This window comes from Ooceraea biroi, chromosome 9 (assembly GCF_003672135.1).
Source record: "Ooceraea biroi isolate clonal line C1 chromosome 9, Obir_v5.4, whole genome shotgun sequence".
Taxonomy (NCBI): Eukaryota; Metazoa; Arthropoda; class Insecta; order Hymenoptera; family Formicidae; genus Ooceraea; species Ooceraea biroi.
The window spans coordinates 1,411,294-1,434,625 of record NC_039514.1 but is presented as its reverse complement, the minus strand read 5'-3'; the positions used below and the strand labels follow the sequence as shown (position 1 = coordinate 1,434,625).

General features: G+C 46.8%; 1 protein-coding gene across 7 annotated transcripts in view; it reads right to left on the bottom strand.

Annotated features, from left to right (window-relative positions):
- The window catches only part of LOC105276236 (uncharacterized protein KIAA1522), a 100,775-nt gene that overhangs the window by 61,616 nt on the left and 15,827 nt on the right, over nt 1-23,332 (bottom strand). Inside the window, exon 1 of one of the 7 annotated variants that reach the window (XM_026972336.1) lies at nt 17,385-18,994. The exons of the other annotated variants lie outside the window; for them this stretch is intronic. Coding sequence (XP_026828137.1) covers nt 17,385-17,439 — 55 coding nt within the window. The 5' untranslated portion in view covers nt 17,440-18,994. Of the gene's footprint in view, nt 1-17,384; nt 18,995-23,332 lie in introns of those variants that run through there. 7 annotated transcript variants of the gene reach the window in all.

Here is a 23,332-nt window from a genome sequence, read left to right as displayed (position 1 = left end):
GAACGAACGCAGATACAAATGGAGCGTAACACGCAAAAAAATGTAAGAGAAATTCATGACAAGTAATCATCCTTTAATTACTTGTACTCATCGCACGTGCAACGCGATGAGTACTTAATTTTTTTCCAGTTCTCTAATTCCACGTCTTCTCCAAAGCTGAGAACCGCTGACCTGCATAGAATGACCGCGAGGCGGACCGGTTCAGGTCATGGAAGAGGCTTCTCGTTCCACGAGCCTACGAGAATGAACGTGGGCCTTCCTCTTCAGCCTCAATCCTTGGCGTGACACACACCTCGCGCGCTTAAGACGAACATCGAAATGAAAAAAAATACTAGATGCTAGACGCAGGAGCGAGTGGAAAGTGGACAGATCAGACGAAAATGGAGGATGTACACGAGCGAGACGACGTCGATCGATATTTCTTTAAGTGACACGTCGGGAATCAAGATAGGGACACTGACTGGTGTCGCCTATTCTCATAACTTTACGTGCGCACACCGTGCGATCACCTTGTAAAATGATATTAAAGGATTAGGGTAGGCTTGAGAAATCTTCGACTGGTTTGTCACAGGCTTTCATCGACAGTACGAGATGATTGGAATGTTGAAGATTGAAGATCGAAGATATAGACGCTGGGAAAGCCCAACACTCTTTAAATCTCGAAAAAAAAGAAATTACGTAACCGACGTAATTGTATCCTAATTTCAAATAAGAGATGAAAGACACTTTCGCCGCTTCCCTGCACGCTCCGCATTTCTACCCGCATTTCCATGACTCATCGAACTTACCTATCCATCCAACGGATTCCACAGGAGACCCGAGATAACCGGGCCGCGGGCCAAGAACGAATAGGTTCGACGACGTCGACAGGAGGCGGCCGAAACGCTCGGAGAGAGATAATTGAATAGCTTCGAGTCACCGTCAAAATATCCGACAACGTACGAATTATCATGCTGTACGCTTAGCTCCTGTCTTCTCAGTCCAATTACAGCGCTGGGCGCCTCGATGCCCGAACTTTGGGCAACCGTAGCGCAACATGCACGCACGCATGCGTCGAGGAGCTTTCACAGCGCTCAGGAGGATCGTCGATCCCATTTTTGTGCCTACGATTGCCCGGGCTTAGGCAGGTTCGACCCCTGAGGATTCAGACTTGTCCGTTTCTCTTTCCCCTTGAGAAAGGTCATGTAACCCCGCAGCGTAGACGCAACCGCAGGCTTCCAAGTTCAAACCTGAGTCTACGTAGTGTGGATGCTGTATACGCATAGGGCCCTTGCACTAGTGTACGTGCGACGCCTCGTAAGGCGATGGAATGCACCCGTCCTTCTGGTCAGTCGGATAGATGGCTTTGTCTTCGCGATCTGACGTCTCGCTTCGAGAACCGTACCAGTGCAGTATCGATTCCGTATCCCGAGACGTCTCTCAGGATGATCCCGCATCCGGATTAATCTACCCTAATCGAATTCCTTCGGCGGATCCAGATAAGAGAAACGAGTGTCGTGGACTATTAGTATCCTCACGCGACTTCAAAGGAGGGTAATTGTACAATTGAAAGACACTTTGTCCAAAGTGTAATTAATTTCGCGTGTTACCACCACATGGTGAATTAAAATTTTACAACAATTTTATAATAATTTCTTTTTTTTAATAATTATATTTCTATAAACTTTGTCACTAAATACAAGATTTTTCTCGGAAATGGTTGTTTTATTTAAAAACCGTGTAACATGTACATTTCGAATTTATCGTGGAAAAATCTCAAAGTGGCTGACGAAAGAGCGGAGTCGAGTGAAACAATAGAAACGCTAATCGCCGCGAACACGTGTTTATCGCATTGTCTGCCGCTGTCGCATAAATGAACTGCAGGATATCTTTCTACGAAGCACTAAAGCACGTAGACCTATTTGTGAAGCTGATAAACTGCTCTCGTACGAGCATGAGTTATCGCGCTAAGCGACTGAGCTGTACTCGCTTCCTTCGCGTCGCGTCCTCCTGTCACGAACGTGATGAGGTAGCCGGTGGAGGTTGAGTTATGAAATCAATTAGGAGTATCGATTTGATCACCGTGGAAAATGATTGGAGACTACCGCTCAAGGTGCCGCGTATGCGTCGTAATGATCGATGGTTATCTGCAGATACGTCCGCGGGATTCGTTTGAAACACATTGACGGAGTCATGTTTTCTTCCGAAGCTTTTCAAAAACGTTTGTCATATCGAATAAATATGACAAATTTGTAATATTCTGAATGTCACCGAAATAGAGAATTACATTAATACCAAAAATTTTACGCAGAAACAACTCGAAATAAAAATTCAAAATTCGGACAAACGTCCAAACGAACAAACGCTATTATGTAAACTACAGAGACAACATCTTGCAAACATTGAAAAGTAAAAATAATTAAAATATTACACAACGGTGTAAAACACGAGCGAGCTCTTGTGCTACAATGTATAATTAATGGATTGTTCGCACCTCCCACGTTTTCTTAGTCCGTCTCTCTCCTACGCCTCTCCTCTCGGCGCAGAAACCCTCCGCAACGTCGCGGGCCCTCCGCAATTAATCACCTCGTGGCGATCACTAACTGTCCGACCGTATTAATGAAGCAATCGTCTCCTTCACACACGGTTCACGCGAGCGCGCCTTATTGATCGGATTGCGAAAAAATGAAGCACAATTTGCCTCCTAGCTCCAACTCGTTTGAGCCTCGGACACTCCCTTGATTTGGCACTTGTTCACGAGGATATCCGCCAGGCAACGCGCAGTCTTGCAGTACTAGGAACATAACGAAGGACACGTGATGTAGAGCGAAGCAGCCTCTAAGCTCTCGCAAATGTCGGTCACGGGGAAGAAACGATTTGTTACGCGCACGTAATGAAAGATCGTGTCCCATATTGGCACGCGCGAAGATAAAGGGGCGACATGGACCACGACGACAGGCGGGAAAGGACAAGGAGTCGATGGCGTATAATGAATGGATCGTTCGCACCTCGCCCACGCCACTCGTCTCTCTTTCAGTCGTTTGTCGAAGGTACCACGATCAGCACGATCTCCTAGGAGGTAATAGCTGGCCGATAATTAATTACTCTGAAGTGATCGAGGGCCATCGATCCTGCCGAGCGGCGCAGGCGTCTCCGTTGGGAGTATCGTGCCAATTTGTCAGAGTAGTCACGCGCTTTTCTACGAAGCGACGACACTCTGGCATGACGATCAGTGAGAGGGATATCCTTATTCCGTGAGAAACTCGTAGAGAGAATCGACGGCGCAATTCAAGAGAGACAAGGACTTCCGTCCAACGTAAAACGATAACTTTGTCGTTTCCATCGCAAAAAATTAGAAAGAAAACGTAATTGCGTAAGAGCAACGAAATATTTTTTCAACGCCTTTACACCGAAGATCTTTACAAGAGAAATTCTCACTTATCGATCGCTCGGAATCAACTTTCTTAAAAATGATGCGTTAACGCGCGTTGATCTAACGGACCTTTTCGGAGGCATCATGTACCGGGTGGCCCCGTACGAAGAGGGCACGCCGGCGCCGCACCTGCTAGGTCATTAGGGTATAAACGGCAGGTAGAGTGTATAGGATCCCCGAGACTCTCTCTCTCTCTCTGGGAAGAGACACGGATCTTTGTCTCTCTCTCTCGTAGCTATTTTCTCTGTTTTCTCTCTCTTTCCCTTTCTCTCTCTCTCTCTCTCCTTTGCGCGCGTCTCTTTCACCTGAGACGAGAGGAAACGTGGTAGGGCGAGGCCATGAGAGGTGGAAGAAAGGCCGTGACGAAGAGGGGGCGAATCCAGCGAGAAAGAGGAGGAATCCTGGTCAGTCGAGGGGGAGGACAGGGGGGCTGAAGAAGAAGCAGAAAGGCACATCGAGAGAGGACCCAGGAGGAGGTACCCGTCACGAACTGCGGGCTAATTGTCCGAGAGATTGCTCCTGCAGCCTGCTGTGCGCTGCTGTTGCTGCTGATGCTGCCGTCTGTCCTGCACGTTGTTTCCTCGACCTTAAGGCAACCTCCGGGCGTCCTTAAGATCTTGATCCCGCTGAAGATCGACCGAGTCTCCGGCTACGCTCCGGCTCCGGGGATGGGATTATTGTTTTGCGGGGATGGATTTACGTCGGCGATTTCTGGCCCGTCCGTAATTGTAATTGATGGCGGTGGAGAGGCGTAATTAACCCTCGGCCGGATTCGCGATTTTGATTAGGCGAAAGGTCGCGCGTGACCGCGAGAGAGAAGCAACTGTAAACCTTGTATTTTGTATGTTAAATTGTTCTTAATATTCAGATCGCTCTCTCGGGATATAACGTTTCAAACACATGCATCTACGAGTGACAGTATATAAATATAATAACTTGAAAACTCAAAAAGATCAAAATAAAGAAATTTTACCGAGAACGAAAAGAAATCCAATCCGCACTTTTCGCGATCTTCTGCTTCCGGGTAAGAGCGAGAGTGCTCGCGTGTCGCGCGTATATCTTCGTCTATTCGCGCGCGATGATGTGCTTCTTGCTTACCGTCGTGTCACAGGTGAAACAAGGAAAAACGCGAGAAATTTCTCTGTATCCCGTGCGAGACACCATGCGATCGATCGACGTCTTTCGATCGCGAGCTCTTCACTTCCTGGCGTACGATATTGCATCGGTCGCGCGGATCTCGCTTTTTGTACTGTATCCTTCTTCCACAACCATTTCTCCTTTTCTTCCTTCGCAGGACAGAAATGTCGTTCAAAGATTCATCTTTCGCATGCACATAAATTTATATATAAAAAAAAGATATAAGTATAAGAAAGATATTGGTATCTCATGTGTTGAAAAAAAATTAAATTCTAAAACATTATCAAACTAAAAACTACAGCCTGCACTAATCGTTTCGTAAAGTCCTCCGTCTCCGGACATAGTAAACTGTACGACTCGCGCGTAATCGGTCCCAGCTCGCCTAAATCGGTCAAGCAAACCGCGGCCGAAATAAAGGCCGCTTATATATTTGCCGTGGAATTATCGACGTGCCGCGAACGAGCCGGTCAGCCAGATATATATCGGCCGCTCTCTTCACATGCTCGACAACCAGTCGAGCCGTGCTCGGCTACCGGCCCGTGCAAATACAGACACGAGAAGCATCATGTGTAACGAACGACGTACATGTACATGTACATACGCCACGCCGTTCCTCGCGTATAACGCGTATAACACATGGACACGCGCATACACGCTCGCGTGTGATTCACGATGGGTGCTGCGGATAGCCGACGCGCGTAGCAGGAGTTCGGCCCAATGACGGAGCTCACGGCCAGTCAGCCAGTACTAATTAACCGTGGAATGCTGTATCTAGATTGAAATCTGGGTGACCCGACGCCCCGGGGCCGCCACCTTGACTTAACCTCGGGGCTTCGTTCCGAGCTCTCGGGGTTCACCGGCTCGATGGGCAGTCACCGTAGGCAGTAGACTCGCCGTACCTACTACTTACACCCTACGAGCGTGCGTATACGTGCTCCGACCTCGTCGCTCGTACACGCACCGCGTGCGAGCGCGCAGCAGCGCGCGAACGCGTTAAGCGCGCTGATCCGGACCAGATCCATTTATGTAGACTGTTATGGAAGTGCGGCTCGCTCCGCGATACCGCGATGACGACCGTTCCTCCTGCTGCGGAATGTGCTGATACGCCTCGTGTATTTGCCTACGAATGTATGAAACGTGATTTAGGTTGATTCAGCCTCCGACAAAGTATAGTCCTTTGAGAAACGCGACTCTTGAGAGATTATTCGAATCATGGAAGAAACTGGTACTGCAGCTGCCGATGATAATGCACAAATACTTAAAATATATCGTTTACAATGCCGCGTATTAAATAACTGAAAGAGAGAAGCGCGAGTATGCTTGCCGCGTAAGTTTAGCCATGAATAAAGATTGTGGAAACCTCGAGATAATAGGATCGACTCTTGCTCGGAAACTCGGAAAACAATGAAGTCATGGTGGAACGGTGGTATTGCATAAGACGAGCACGCCGATCGCGGCGCATAGATAATTCAGTTTGCACGGAACGAGTTTAGAGTGTAGAAAAAAGGTATCGTAATCAGCGGTGGTACTATACCGGCCATTATGTCGGTATCATATACGCGATCGTAAAGGTCACCACGTTATTTTAGCCTGCGCTATCTGCTGCGTAACCTTTCTGATCGATATCAGTGATCTCATTAAACGTTAACAATAAAATGTCGTGATACCGTGACCTATTAGCATATTACCGCGTCGATATTAACTCCGCGCTGATGGCAATCAATCGTTTTTCCCGCATGCCCGATCTTATCGTTCGACCGCGATATAGCGCGGCATTAAGGCGCTCGATCATGTACGCCTTACGTACGTACGAACGTAAGTGACTTTTACTTTGTACGGTCCCGTTTAATTAGTTAATCCGAACGCGCGAGCGTTCCTCCGAACCTCAAGCTCAAGCAGACCGCCTCGCCGAGACACTGACGGCTCATATTAATCTGCTCGCTCCCTGTGCGATATAATGAAGCGTTTTTATCGCGAGACCGGTATTCTAGATGGCAAAAGTGCCAGAGGTTGCCCGCTAAGGTAACGCCATGTACGACCGTTTTTCTCGTTCACGCGTCGCCGAGCACGAGATCAAAGGTCGGTGGACAGATCGAAGAATCCACTTATCGTCGGAAAACGCATTGACGTGTACCCGTGTCAAGCCGTGAGAAAATTATTCTCGATGTACCCGTAATAAAGTTCCTCGATCGAATCGCGACGGTAAAGGGCAACGAATTCGCGTCATTATTCGCGACAAACATCGCATGCGATAAACGCGATATACTATACGCGAGCCCGACTAATCCGACTCGCAATAACTCACGAGCCAGGCCAGGTGAAAAATCAACCGGCTCGATAATGTAATACAATTCAGATAATGACGTGATACACTGCGGCACATCAATCTGATCGGTAATAATCGGCTGCCACTTCCTCGGAAATCCATTATCGCGCCGCCAATGATTTAGTTCGCATCATTACGAGCGCCGGCACCACCACGTTGCATCATGATTCAGTCTCCAGCAGTATTTCGAGCGGCGTGTTTGAAAATCTATCAATTGTCGTGCGCTACAGATTCATGGCCGAATTATTTTTCATGTATTCACCTTGATAGATATTAGATAGAAGTAAGATTCCACATTCCGATTAAAATCAATAAATGACGTGAACCGTGAAATATTGCTTAGCAGAGTTCGTATATTTTACAATGTTGCTGATAAAATTATTGGATAGCCGTGCCGTTAAACTGTCACGAGGTTCATTGAAAACGTATCTTCGACTGCTGCGCTGCTAATAATCCCCTTTGAAGAAATATTCCGGCTTCATGCACGGACATGGTCTGCTAATTCCCGCGAGTTAACCGGTACGGACGATCATGGTACGCGGACACAACAGTATTTCAGAATCATAAATGCGAGCGATAAGCACGATGGTGCATTTAGGTGTTCTCCGTATATGCCGAAAGAATCTGTCCTTCACGGTTCACGTGCGTTACTGCGTAAGCTATCACTTTTGCTTTACGCAAAATTGATTTAAGAGACACGGACTTCTCCACAGTCAATAATAACTATGCATACAGCACCACAAGATTCATAGTCATGTCTGTAATATCTAATAACTACATTATTTCGCCATACGTGTTATTATTATTAATTTGATGTAATTTTATGTTCCCAACAATCTTTAGAAAATTTATTCTCTAGATAATATATATTTTATATTTCTTATTATAATGATAAAATAGTTTATCATGTTGCTGCAAAGCGGTAAAAAACTTCTCTAGGATCACACGCGTGTGACACACGCATGAGGAGGGCATCCCCGCAAAGTTGACGGTTCGACACGGTCGTAAAGCCACAACCGTGGCACCGTACGTGGACAACCTCCGGGTTAAGTTGTCACCGTGGCCGCGGTATCGCCTCGTAAGAGGCGAGGCGGGTTAGTGAGGGAACATTAAGCGTGGAATCATCCTGAAATATAGCCAGATAAAAACAGCAGGCTACGATCTGCGGGACGTGCGCGTAGCCAGGTTGGGTTACGCATCGGCTTTACAAATGACTGACCCCTGACCAGTGTCTACTCAAATAGGGGAAGGACCACTGTGGAAGATGAGGAAATCTGGTGGCCTGCAAGGAGATATCTAAATCTACCGACGAAATAATCGAAATTTCTTAAAGCAGAATTATAAAACTGCGCTGTATCCGAAACACATAATTGTCTACCTAATTTCTGTTGAGCAGATTTTGACAAAACACGACTAAAGATAATAATATAATATTAGTAAAGACTACAGCTTATGATTCGCGGATTGATGGAAGCTGTTTGACGTAGCGAATACGACGACCAAAGTGTAGGGTAGGATCTACACGAAATTCAACGTCCACCGCTCCATTTCCGCGAGCGGCAAGGGTCAGAGTTCCGTTCTCCATTTGCCGGCGGAATAACGCTCAGCGGGTACGTTCGCTCGCTCGCGTATCCGCGACGAGGGACGAAACGAGCGTGTAAACGTCGCATATTTCACGCCAATGAAAACCGCACGGATCATTACGGGCGATCGCGGTGGGACGAGAAAATTCTCCGCTGCGGTCGAGCGTACGCGAGCACGTACCTAGGCAAGCGTGATACGAACGAAGAAAACGAAAACTGGAAAGCTGATTAGTCCTAATGTGGGACTAATCAGCGAGTATCACCGAACCAAATTACCCAAATACAGTTAAAGTATTCTTGTATATTCGTAATATGAATTTGTAAACTTGATGATGCTTGTCGTATTCTTGTCATCTCCAGCAGAATAATTCGAAGCGGTAGTTCTTGAGGCTGATCGGATGACGAAAGAGAAGAAAAAGAAAGAGAGAATAAAGAAGAAAAAAGGAGAGAGTGGTAAACGAAAAGAGTCGAAGAGCGTTACATTTACGCCCACCAGATTGTACTGATCGTCCGTAGCCGAGAAAAAAGATACGGGGAGAGAGATATTAAAGGTCCGAACGCGGATATTCCTTTACGATACCGTCCTTCACCATAAACGTCACGTATCTTTGGCTAAAGAGAAACCGTGGTGGCGCCCTTCGTGCACTCACCGCACCTTTATTAACGACGTGACTCTGCCGACTTCCGGGGCACCGGACCTCGGCTCCTCAATGCCTCGGGAACAAAAGGAATCATCCTGGTGTGGGTGCCGCAGAAGAGGCGGTACGCGTTTGTTCCCCCCGAAAACAATTACGTCGCTAAAAGGGACGGCGGAGTCCTCGAGAGAGAGATGGAGGGCTCGTCCAAGACCGGTTTCAGAAAAGCGCTCGAAAGCGACTCGTCCTCGGTTCGAGCTTATTTATCGCGAGTGAATATTGCGGGAAACCTCGCGTGATGGTTATGTCGCGGAGATGGCACAGAGATAAAGTAAAAATATGAAGAAGCGATGAATGTAGTCTCGGCGATGAATCGAACTCGTTAGTCGACTCGTTTTAATATTTAGTCGTGATTAAATGACATGAAACTGATCCACGTTAACAAGGATATAAACAGCGATACTTGAGAACGGTTATCCTTTTAATTTTCCTTCTATAAATGCAAATAAAAATAAAAAATTTGATAGAGTCTTATTTTATCTTTCTCACTCGCTGGAAATATGAATGCTGCAATGACGTTAAAAAAAATTACAAATCGTTAACATTTTTTCCATGCAACGGGGAAATGACGTGCAACAGAGTGCGACCACGTATTCTCCACGTCACGTCGGTACGATCGATGTAGACATGTCACCCTGTTATCGGTGACTTGCTTTTCGTTATATTGGTGCACGAGCAACTTTCACCATGCGGGTACGAATATAGTCGATCGAAGCGTCGCAAAGCGAGGACGTTGCTGTCGTTCTCCGACGAGAAGCTCCAGACTGCTCGGAGGACCCGGTGTCCCCCGATTAAGAGCGAGCTTGCGTTCCAAGGTGCTCGTAACGCCGCTCTAAGAGCCCGTACCTGTCCACGGCCGGGTAATACCTGAAAACATGTCTCTATCACGGAGGAGAATCTCCCTCGTCCGGTAACGCCTTCGCATAAAACCAACGTTTTATCCCGTCTCCGGCGGCCCCGACGTGTTTACGGCGTTTCTATAGTCGACGGCGCAATAACGAGTGGGCACGGGAGGACAGGGGTGTTCCATGGGTGTGGGGTAGAATATTTTCACGGGGCGGCATCTAAATTAAGAGACAGCCGAGTGTAAGGTGGCGTCGACGAGAAAGAGAGAGAGCGTAGGCTTTTTCTACCCTTTTCCGGTTTCTCATTGGAGATCGCGCGGAGGCACCAATACGAAACCCGCGACATCCTCGGCACGCAACGAGCCTTAAGTGCTCTCCTCCCTTCTTCCACTTTTTCATGAAGATGTCCTCTCCCCCTTCCTTTCGATTTTTTATCTTTTCCATCCTCTTCTCTCTGTTTCTTTCTCCGTCTTTTGTACTTGATTGTAACTTTGTTCACTCTATCGAATGAACAACTTTGATAAACGTGACTTGTTTAATTAGTTGTAGATTAATAGTATATGCTATTACATCATATATAATATTTTGTGTAAAAGAAGTACTCAAAATTTCGAAACTATTTTTCAATTATAAATTCTCATCGTGCATATAAGATTATGATATATTATAATAATTAAAATAATATCTATAACATAAAAGTATCAATATTCGAAATATCGAATCAATTTACACAGACGTAATATCCATAGTAAAAACTAACGCGTATTCCGATTAACATGCTTGAACTTATTATAAAAACGCACTCGACGTGTAACGAATTGTAATCCACGGTAGATTATCTGGCTGCACTCACAAAGAGAAGGACGACACTTTATATTCCATTGACGTGTCGTCTGGGTCGTCATACCAACACGCCAGCAACGATACCGTGCCAGAGACTTCGTAGTTGGTAGGCAGACGTGCCAACACGACGTCTAAATATGCTCAAAGCCGCGAAACCATCGATCGCACGATTCGACACATACACGGGAAACTCTTTTGGTTGAACCGTATTTCTACGTGAGAAACTCTTTCCGAAAATCTGCATTGATAAATTGACATTTGCTCTTTGCTCTTCGCCATCTTTTTTAAAGTCTCAAAAAACGCAGATGCAAAACAGGAATTAATATCAAATTTGCTGCGAACGTGAATTTTGGTGAATTTTAGAAAAGTTTGAGACAGTTTGAAACAATGTCACCACCGATCGGTTCTTATCCAAATCGTTTGATCGACAACGATCTCAGGTTTAGCTACTCGCACGAACAAGATTTGTTGCCACGATTGGAACGTTACTCTCACGCCCGTGGAGATCAACAGTGACGGTGGGTGTCGTCGTAAAAGACGTTATCTGCGCGAGAGATCCCCTCGACATTTGCATTTTCATAGGTCCGCGAGATGTAGTTCACAGCTCGTTATGTCGACGTTGTACAACGGAAGCTATTTGGCCCAGAGCTCTTCCGTGCATTTTGTAAATCTTATTTCTCCCGTTAAGATCAGAGCTCGTTCGCATCAAATGCGTTCACAAATCTTTCGCAAATCTTTCTTAATAAACTTTTACTTTCATAAAAAGAAAATCACACGATGATTTGATCAGCGAATCCAAACCGTCTTCTAGATTTTTTGACATTAATATTTCTCAGCATTCAGATTGCTGGAAAAGAAATTGATATTTTGAATCAGATTGGAGGATTTAGGAGTAAATTCTCTCGCACGTGTTATTAAGACAAACGGAAGCTTGCACAGTAGCTCTCTATCTTAATGGTAATCGGAACCTTGCAACAGCGGCAACCGAGACGATCGTGCATGGACTACTGCTTCGCACGTACCTCGTTTTCGAGCATCATTCTCGCAGTAGCTGTAAACTATTTTAACGAATCACCTGAACAAATGAAACTACACGCGGAAAGGCGGGATCATCAAGAAACTATCTTTTCAATTGTCGAGATTGATATTTCTGAGTAGCATGAACGTTGTAACTAATGTCGCAAGCCTTGGCAAGCACGCATTCCGAAACTTGAAGAATTATCATTAACATGCAACATCTTATAAACATCCAGCCAATTCACATGAATGCTAAAGGTTGCTGTCAAGGAATATCGATGAGGATATACGTTAAGTGAAAATATAATTTTTCCATATGAAATGTTATTGTAACTAGCATATGCATCAAGAAAGCGTGCGCAAATAAACAACATGTTGGTAAAATAAATAAATAAATATCGCAATTGATAGAAAGGGCTAGACTTTACTTCCTTAATCGTCATCGTCCTGACGTTCGCAACATCGACCTACATATATTTTTCCAGGCAGACGAATAATGGGCCGCGGATTGTTTATTGTACTCTGGGGCCTCTCTCATCTGTGGGTCCCTTTCCCCGCGATACATTCCTTTCCTCTCCACCGTGGAGAGCCGTGACCATCTGTCATTTGTCGGTTGAGATTTTTCGAGGCGTACGACCGTTCTGAATGGAGAACTCGTCTTCTCCTCTCGATGGCTCGTTATCGACAGTAAACTCGCCACTCGTCCTCACTCGTCCTGACGCGTTAATAATAATGTCAGATAGACTCCGCTCTCTCTCTTCCGATTCACGAGTGTGCCCAAGTGTTTCCCGAAAGATAAACGCGTGCCGTGCGCGCACTCGGCTGGCGCTCCGGCATTCAACAATTCGCACGGGCAATTAAGCGACGTGACTCGCGTGATTCCCGATATGAAAACGTCATGACGCGATTAAGGACTTCCCCTGTCACCTGTTGGAACGACAGGGTACCTGAGGGACTCGTTGGCGCACGCGTGTCACTGTGGAGGAGGTGGAAGAGAAGAGAAAAAAGAGAATCGCCATTTATACTTTGGAGAATGTGATTCGGAGGTCGGTCGCGATCAAGATGAAGCTGATTGCAACAGACTCAATCTCAATTCCACCAAAGTGTCGTGGATAATCTGCAAACGTATTCTCGACAAAGCTCAATTTTTCATCAAGAAATTAACAAGATTGTGAGAGAGAAAATACACATTAACACACGAGTGCTGGTAGTTACGTTCAACTTGGAGCACCACCTCATCTCTCTTCGGTGTTGGTTTCGCGGCAATTGCACAGTGCACTGTTTATCATATCGATACCTCGTACGCACCCGTCGATGAGCTACGTCATAATGATACCACGGTTGCGGGCAATTTGATCGAGATGGTCGATCAAACGAGGGCGTCGTTCCAACGCGTGATTCTGCGGTGCCGTCGAGAAAAAGAAATCAAACGCCAAAGGACAGAGTCGAGGAGGCTTCTTCCTCACCCAAGGGGGCAAGGGTAACCAACGAGGGAGCAGGGAGAGCCCGGAGTTCCCGGGTATTACCCACGCGGTTCGGGCTTCACGGTCGAGAAGGGAGAGCGGCCCTTCGTGTTCGCGGCCGCGAAATAACATCAGTGGTTTGTGGTTTTTCATACACGCCAGAAGTCACAATGGTGGATCCCGAAGCGATTCCTGTACGTAGCGCACAGGACCGAATGCCTTTCTCTCTCTTTCTCTCTCCTCGTGGACGAGGCGGCAGGAAGAAAAGCAAGAAGAAGACGAGCAAGAAGAAGAGGTGGCTTTTGTTCCCACCTCGAGCGAGCTCGGCGCGGTCTGCCACTTTTTCACGTTTCCCCTTGCCTCCTTCACCCTTTCTCTGCCTTTCTCTTTGTTTCACTTCTTCTTCCCTTCTCTCTTGATCTCTCTCCCTTTCGCCACTTCCTCGTCCCTGCCTGGCTACATCCTCTTGTACGGCTGATGCCCTTTGTCTGGAGGAAACGCGATTAGAAACCCTCTCAGTGCAATTTTGAGGCGGTTCCCGCTTCCGTCATAATAGCGCGTCTATTAGTCTCTCGAACAGCGGGGGACGGTCTTAACGAACTTTGCTGCCGTTTCCCCTGTGATCTCTCCGGGTGGCTTTCTCGTCACAGTTCACTCAAGTCACGTTGGTTTTCAATAAAAAAAAATCGGAAATTATCTCGTTCCGATGGTGTAACCCCATTGAGAATGACGCTGTGTTAAACTTTAACTTGAATTTTATTTATATCTCAATAATTATATACTTTTATAAATCAATAACAATGTTCGTAACAATCTGTTTCATCTGTTTAATCAATTTTATGCTGCCTTTTCTCCTTCTTTCTCACTCTGTGAAAGCAACTAAACCTAATAACCACGCACAGGACCTCGGAAACGGATGAGTCGTCGAAGAGGATCGCAGGAGCGATAGTCAGGAGACAGAAGCCCGTGCTTTGTGGTCCATAAACAAGTCACAAGTCAATGGCAGCGGTACGCGGGCATCACTCGCCGGCACGAGCGCAATCGCATTTGTATTTTGAGTGACAGCCAATATTTAACTCCGGCGATGGCAATCCGTATGGCGACAACGGCTACGACGTGCCGAAGGGACGGCAAGTCGCGTTTCTGAGATAAAGACCGAGGTAAAGGCTGGAGTCACCACGAACGCGTGATCTCCCTTTGACTGTTCGACGTATCGACCGACGTAGGGAGAGACCCTACATGGCGCTTTCGACAAGGTAACCGGAGAGCTCCATGATTCCTGGAAACCTGACCGGGACGACCTGGCCGACGATAAGTCACGAAAGTGACGAGGCCACCTCGACGTCGAGGCATGCCGAACGTCCCAGATTCCAGAGACCATTACATTCCCTTCGACCAATCACACTTTTCAGCGCTTCCGTCGGATAAAGGGCTTCATTGGAATCCTTGGATGGGAAATATACCGTGTCCCACGATTAAACGAGTTAATACTCGTGAGAGGATAATGACGGTAATTATTTCAGATAATCGAAATATATCGATGATAATAAAAAATGAGCTTACTTAACTTGATGATAATATCGTTAGAATTGGTGAAAGCCACGTTGGCATTGATAATCGTCACAATTTATAATTTCCTTGTACGGGTATTCGTTTGATTGAACGATTATCACCTGATCGTGGCACATTCATGTCCAGGATAAATATCGTTTCTTATTACACATAATCATTATCTAATATCGGAGGAAAGTACTCTGAACTTTCTCCAACTTCGAGACGACGTCAATCTGATGGAATAAGGACGGTTTCGACGGTAGAAAATATTTTTCCGAAATGATAATTATGGTTGCAGCTAATCGCAGGTTCCGAAAATGGATTCCTGCGGCCACGCTGGATGATTCGTTTTAGCGACGCGAAACAATGTCCGTTTCCCGGTGACTATGAAAGAGCAGTAATCGCATTAGCGGTCACAAACAGAGTGGTGCGTCCGTTGCACGTCCACAAAACGTCTTTCGCCATTACCTCGACTTATACCGTAACGAATCCGTTCCGCGGGATCGGTCCTGTCACCAAATCATGCCGGTTTTGTTACGCTACTCCAAACTTCCGGAGCCGAACAACCGGCTAACGAACGTACACGCCAGCGCACAGAGATGATGCGCAACGCCCAAAAAAAGCTTATTAATATCCTGACTGGCAAAATGGCACTTTAATCGAACGATTCGAGAAGGATCGCGTGTTTTCAGGAACGAAGAGTCAGCTATGTTAATTACGCCCGAGATCTTTTAGCGGATCTTTATTCACTGATGAAAATATCGAGCCATCGATTTTGTGATGTTAAGTAATAAGTTGAGAAATAAATTGAGATATTAAAACAACACATTGATATATACTTTGGCCCGGGCTGCAGTTCGAAAATCCATCGTTTAACGATCGGGTGACATTTCTGGTCACTGAAATACCCGAATAGGAAAAAAGTCCGCGGGTTCCCGCTTAATTAGAAGACAGCGACGAATGACGCGGTGCGATTGGACAAGATAAAGCTGCTGGAAGTTGCGGGAGCTAAGTGGACCCCTATTCCGCTACCAACAGCTTCCAAAGGCTCCTAATTGTCGAGATCGAGCACCATAATTACACCCTCCGTGAGCCGTTCTCGTCTTCGTGTTAACGGAACTGGACGAATACTCTGCGTGGCAAAACGATGCCGAGGAATGACGTCGGCGATTCGGCAGGTAACCGTAGCCCAGGAATTAAGAGGTCCGGTCTGATAAGAAGCGATAAAAAGCCACTCTCGGGAACCTATGACCCCGCTCTCGCGCGTTTCACTCCGCGATAAAAATACAAATTTACACGTCCACGATTCTCGAAGAGTAGCGTCGATAAATATAACGTTCTGAGAAAGCGGATAAAAATTAATAAAAACGCCATAAACGAACCTTTATAAATACCACCGATAGTACAACATTCCGGTCGAGATCAGAATACTCAAACTCTGCATAGCGCTTTGGAATTTTACGTGACTCGGCACGGTAGCAGAATCATGTTACCGCTCAATACGAGTTTATTGACACATTAAAGAGATATCACACGGTCGACTAAAATTTCCGAGAAATTAAGAGCACGCTATGATAAAAGAACGTCACAGAATCTTTTATTAAGCTTTTTTAAACGTGTATCGACTTCCAAGAAATGACATCTTCATATCGACATCATGGTGCTTTCCAAATTTTTTTTTATAATGTTTTAAAAATCGATAATCTTAATCTCAAAATACAGAGAAAGAGATAAGTACGCTTAAAACTAATATATGAGACGTTTTGTTACACGATAAACATCATGTTATAAATTAAATAAATATAAATTGGCTAAGACTTTTTTTTTGTTATTAGACGAGTTAATTGTTCTATCATTGTAAAGCCGTGATTAGATAAATTATCAAGAGCACCAACTGCGTTACATAATCCGCGAGGCTACCATAACATACGTTCGTTCTTTCTTATCTAGATTCGTATTTACCTTTCATCTGTCACTCGATAGGATATGCGTTTAGGAAGAATATATTTTCGTCTGTCACCTGTCGATCGAGTAATGGAGTAATGGAGTACGAATTCCAAAGCCGCAGCGTGACGCCTACTCGGTCGCATGTGTTTCATAACTTTCCGCAGGCCGCCACAGTAAATTGCGTCCTGTTACATTATCGTTCGATATGATTTCGCCGCCTACCTCTACTCGCGTAATCGATGAACTGATCAACGATAGTTGATGCTTGTGTAAAACAATCGCGAGCCAACCTGAATCGCGTCGTATCAGAGTATTCCAAGTTCTCTCGATCGTGAAAAGCACTTTAACGGAAAAGAACTCAATGATAACAACAACAACAATACAAACGTTCTATAGCAATGAATAAAAAGATACGTAATCGAAATATACAGGACAGGTGAAATGAGTAATATTATTATCATTTCCACGGATTGTTCTTTCATCAAGAAGCTATCAGGACACTGCGATGATTGGCGATGTTAATTCGCGCTCGATCATTTTCCCCATCGATCGTTCAACTCACCAGTATAACACCAGGCCGGCCAAACGACAGGGCTCTCGGTGTCCAGCTCCCTCATTCTCTCAGCGACCCGCGGACATCTCCACGCCGTTCTTTCCGAGGTAACGGTAAGAATGTCCAGTTTGGCTATCGGTATCAACTTTTACCCTAGCGAAGTATCTCCGCCTGTTTTGCCTGGCAAGAATGGCAGGACAACCTGGTCATTCAACGACGATGCGTTCAGGTAGAACCACCTGTTGCACGGAACAGCTGCGAGTTTCAGGTGAATTCGTCTCGTGCGGATCTCGTTTCTCAGTCGCTCGACTATGCTGGGTGCGAGGTCTCCGCGAAGAAATAGATCGTCGGATTTATATTATCCGAGTCGTACACGTGCAAATGAAGGATTCTAAGAGACAGATAAGTCCCTCTAACTGAGATCCCGCCGTCACCGTGCTCCAGTTACGCTGTTGATAAGGCACGGAGGGCGCGTCATCAAGTTTGCTTCGTCGTCGTCTCGTTTCCTCTTTACCGCCTCTTCGTTTCGTCACGTCGTCATACAACGACAACGCATTCCCCGAGCGAGCTCTGTCCCAAGTTTCAAGCCAAGCTTGGAACAAGGGGCACGCGTGTTACACGGAAAGCTGCGCGGCACTCGATTCGAATCGCGCACTAAATGTCACGGAAATGTCAATGAGGTGCCGCCGACGTTTGACACCTTCACTGAGTGTCCCCTTCCTCGGCGCACTTTGCTACTCGTCGGATAAAGGGTGTCTTCGCGCGGATCACAATTGAGTCTCGATTGTTATCGCTGGATGTTGCGCTTGCTCGGATCCTTATCACCAAGCGACTGTTGGCGCGTTCACGCGGATGGTAAAAATTCAATCGACACGATGACGCGATCATTCGCCAACTCATGAACGACGGCTCAATTACGAAGCGTTCGTCCCCCTATCATCACGACATTAGTTCCACTAGTATGTGGCTTCACTGTCGGACTCTTTGTAACTCCACAGATCACTCGTTCGTCGGCACCTGTGAACTTCCGCCTGGCCGGTGTCAGGAGACTGCGCGTTCCATCGGGTTATCACTCCCTTCACCTCTGCGCTCGACGCGGGATCACTTTCTTCACCCTATTCTGTACACCGACGATACCAATCGACCCCGGTAATCGCAGAGTGTACTCTCGACCCGGTCGATCCTTGCCTTCAGTCCGGGAGGATCGTTGACGTACCGCGGGATGACACGACACTACAACACGGCACTGCTGCGTGAGGTGATGTTGAAGAGGATAAACGGATAGACAGAGACAGTAGGGGGAAAGAGAAAGAGAGAAAGAGAGACAGGTAGGGGAATAGACGGAGGGAAAAAAGACGGAAGAGGTAGTCAGCGAGGAAAGCAAAAGGGTGAGAGAAGATAGAAAAAGAGAGGGAGAAAGAAGAGAGAGAAAGAGAGAAAAAGAAAGAGAGAAAGAGAGAGGGAAGAACCTGACCACCGAGACACACTGCTCTGCCTTGGTAGGCACGACACACAAGTAAGCGGAGTGGCACTTGGGTTGGTGCACCTGCCGCGAGAGTCCGCGCCGTAATGGGAGCGGGGCAACGGGCGGCAGGTAGGCAGGCCCATGGCTCGTCAACCTGCGGAGAAGGGGAATCAGTCACATGGCGAGTGCTCCGTGCTGCCTGCGAAGGAGGTGGTAGCTGAAGTAGATGGTGGTGGATGAACGAAGGTGGTAATGCTGGCGGCGGCGGTGGCGGTGGTGGGTCGTGGTGGAACGCAGGAGTAGGAACCACGAGGGGTACCATCGAGAGGAGAGCCGACTTGGCTGCCACCGGTGTAACCTGTTGCGACGATCAGCGCTGCGGCGACTCCGCCCGAGAAAAATTCGAGATGATTTTCTCGCGAACGATGGCGACAGGACGACTACGAGAGGAAGAGAGGAAGGGAGGAAGAGTAGAAGGGAGAGCTGAATAAATTTCAAAGATTTTTACCCGAGACTTGAGACGAATAAATCGTGACGGTGTAATATCATTGCCCTTTGTTTCACGGCGAGGAAACGTTTAACTAACATTATTGTCGGAACGGGACAGAGACGCGCACCTGTTTTGGCTTTGGCTGCCGATTATGGTTCACCGGGATGCTCAGTGTCCGGGTTCCATATTTGGACCGCCTTACGAGATAGAGCGAAAGAGCACCCATTGAATTCCAGTCGTTTCCCCGAGATCATTGGTAGAACTTGACGGTAGATTGTCTCGCGGAGTTTCTCCCAAGCACGTCTCTCAATGTCCAGCTATCAGTGCTATGTCTTCCTTCGTTGCTGCGAGCGGCCGCAGCTAGTATAACAATCAAAGTGGACACTACATAAAGGTGAAACGAAAACACCTTGTTCGCTTGTACACCATAGTTCTTCGATAACATCGCAGGTCTTGGCTCTTGAACAGCGTAATTGCGAGAATTTCAGAAAAAAATCACGCATTGTTAAAGTGCGAACGTATGTGCACTTGCTCATTCAATTCTTAAATACTACGTCATGAGCAGTCTTATCAGAATTTTGTCAATGTCTAGATGAATGATTATTTTAATTACAAGTTATAAGTGCGTCATGCGTCCGCTTCTGATACTAATCAGAAGTTGGACTTTATTCATCCATCTGAGTTAACAATAATTACACGGCACCCCGCGGAAATCCCATAACATCGTCGGAGCGCGGAGCATATTATCTCCCAGATTATCCTGGAAGCGTCGCCTTAGGTGTCCGAACATGTTCAGAGCCCTATGCCGCAGTGGGGTATCCAAGGTGCGGAACACTGTGCGGCACTGAGATGAGAGCTTGTTACGTTAACCATCATATTGTTTTGCGAGGGCGAGACGCCGTTTCAACCGCGCAGCAAATGCACGAAGGAGGAATGAGTAGTAGAGTGCGCCCCGGCTTCGAGGTGTACCATCAAGAACGATATATCGCGTCCGATATATATCATTCAGGAGAAAGAAAGAGAGAGGGAAAGACAGGGGGGCAGAGAGAAAAAGCTAGAGACTGCACTTCTACACATCAGGTTATTATATACGGATGTATGTATATATCCGTACATGCGCTCCGCCCGCAGGCTGCGCTCCGAGCTTCTCGTTTAGATATCCGCTCCGCGAGATTATTCGAGCGACCGCCGAAGCTACGCTCATCGAAACGTCCCGATAGATGGTACAGTATATTGGCGTCCTATCTGGCGTCGATCGCCGGGCTTCCGCAGGTAGCGATTACCACCTCGGTCATTTTCTTTCCCGGAGAACTATCGGCGATTAAACGGTCCGTCGACCTCCTCCGCACCGTTCCGCGCACGCCGTGCGCAACGGGACGTATTAATCGTTTGGATAGATCGCTACGACTCGTCCTTGCAACTGTACTGCCGTTCGTCAATGCGCTCGCGGAAATTAATTAGCGCGATCGCCATCAGCTTGGAAATTTCGCGACAGACCGGCCGTAACGATACGGAGCAAGCAAAGCGATCGTGCGAGCTATGTAACATAGCTTTAAACGCGCACTTCCCTTCGCGTTCCACGTGAATCTTGGAATATCGTATTCACAAAGACATTTTGCGTCATTGAAGCGATTTTTCCGATCGCCAGCTGATGCGTCGATGCGAGTTCCGTCCGTAGCTCATCTCCGGAGACGAAGTAACCGGTGGCGTTCATGAATACGTGTTCATTATTTATGAGCAACGCCTCTCGGCATCAACTGGACCGGCCTCTCTATCTATTGGTAGACACCCGGGAGAGAGGAAGGCAACCGGATAACGTATTACGTCTTCATATTTTTTTTCCCTCGTGCACGCCCGGTAATTAAAGGTGCCCTGCCAAGGACCTCGATGATTTACCGGCGATGCTGCGCCGACCTGATAAGATGGGACTGCTTGATAACGAGACTCTTTTTGGTTATATCGAGAGCCGGATCGAGTGATACTAGAGGATACTATTCTATCCTTACAACATTCGTGTAACTTCTAGCTGTCAGCTACCGCCCGAGCAAGTTTATCGTATGTCTCGCGTGACACTGTGCGTGTCACGCGAGAATTTTATATCAACGATGGTTGCATACATATACGCCGCGAAATAAATGATGACGTTACATGGTCGATTCAATGAATAAAAATAACATCTTGCGGACGAGCAATTAGTTAATAAATTAGTCGCGACAGGTATCCAACCGCAAATATCCTTCGCCCGATTAAAATATGCATCGTTATGTTTATCGTGATGCGGGTAAATGCTATTTTTTTGTACGCTACTCGAGACGATTTCCGACACTTGTTGACAACAGCCACGCGATCGAGAAGCGTCGTGATCCTGAACCAAGCACATCTGCAGCATCACCGCTCAAGCAGCGGTCCGAGGGATCGGGAAAAAAAGAAGCAACTCGCGCGGCGTTCCCCCTTCTCATTACGGTATGCTGGATCAAAAGTGCTCATATTTCATAGACTTGTTCTGGCGTGCCGCACGAGAACCCCGATGGCCTCCGCTAGCGCGTGTGCGGAGAAGTTACAGTCCCGTTGAGTGGAGAAATTTACGTTCGTCAGCAAAACGAGAACCGCGAAGGGAGAAAGACGATGACGATGGCGAATGAGGTGGACGGCACCGGTGCCCGATGATGATTTCGACGATTTAATTGAAACGTCCAACCGGCACTAAAATCTCCTCACCGGCTTCCTCCTTCTCTCTCTCGCGCGCGCGCTATTTCTTGCGTCTCTCTTCTGCCGCTTCCTTCCTGCACTCCCCGCGATCTCACTCGTGGAACATGTTGCATTAGTGTTTTTCAAATGAAGCCGTAACGTTGCGTTGGCATCGACGGATCTTCCGTCCATGCTGATGACTCGAGGCAAAATTGATGATTAGATACAACTTTACGGGTACGCGTTATCTCAGGGAAGACATTTCCGAAAAATCATAAAACAGAAAATTCCTGGCCAACTTCCAGTAGAATATGCAAATTGGGATGCGCGTCTTCTCAGGTTTCGGAGACACGCTCGTAAATTTCGGAATCTCTATGAAAGATACCTATGAAAAAGATCACGCCCCGATCACAGGCAATCCAATACTCGACCGTAAAATACGTGTTTGACGAATGCGATCGTAAAAAAGAAGATACGGATTCGTCGCCTTCGAAATACCGATATCGACAGGTTCGAGAAGCAGCGCGAGTCATCTCAGCGGAACGGCGCGATGAATTTTTCTGGAACTGAGACGGAAGAAGTTTTATTAGCCGTTTGATTTACGGCGAGCCACGGTCGGCGCGTAATTTGTTGCGCTGTATTTAATTTGCCTTAAAAGCGACCGTGGGAGAGGGTCGACGACAGGACGGAGAGCCAGAGCAACACGCTCGTCATGCACTTGCGCCTCCGCGAGAAGTGTAAAAACGATAACGGGCGGCTGCTTTACGGAATTTTTATTATGACGTATGCCAGAGAGTAACGAACACGCGTGACGGACGTTCCTTAATGAGCCATGTCAATGACTCGTATATCGTATATCGTTGGGACATCGAGATAGACACAGAATCCATTTATTGCCGCGGCCGATTTACTCGTCAACGGCTGTCCGCGAATCGTCTTCTCTCGACACAGGAAACCGTGCAGTCGACGAGAACCGTTGGGGAACCGATCGATATCTCGCTGGAGCTACGTGCTCCTTTTATTTCTGTCTCTCTCTCTTTCTTCCTCTCTCCCTCCCTCCCTACCCTCCCTCTCTCTCACTCTCTTCGCGGCTCGCTTCTATCTCGATCGATCGTTAATTGAAAAGGAATGCCATGAAATTCAGTATTTTCAACGATTCATCGTCTACGACGCGTAACACGTCGCGACGTATGCGTCGTCCGTATAATTATCGATAATTCCAACTCATTCTGCGTAATTATCCGTGATGATAACTATCGGGATGTATTATACAATATGCGGTATAATTGTCGATATAATGTCGATATAACTGAG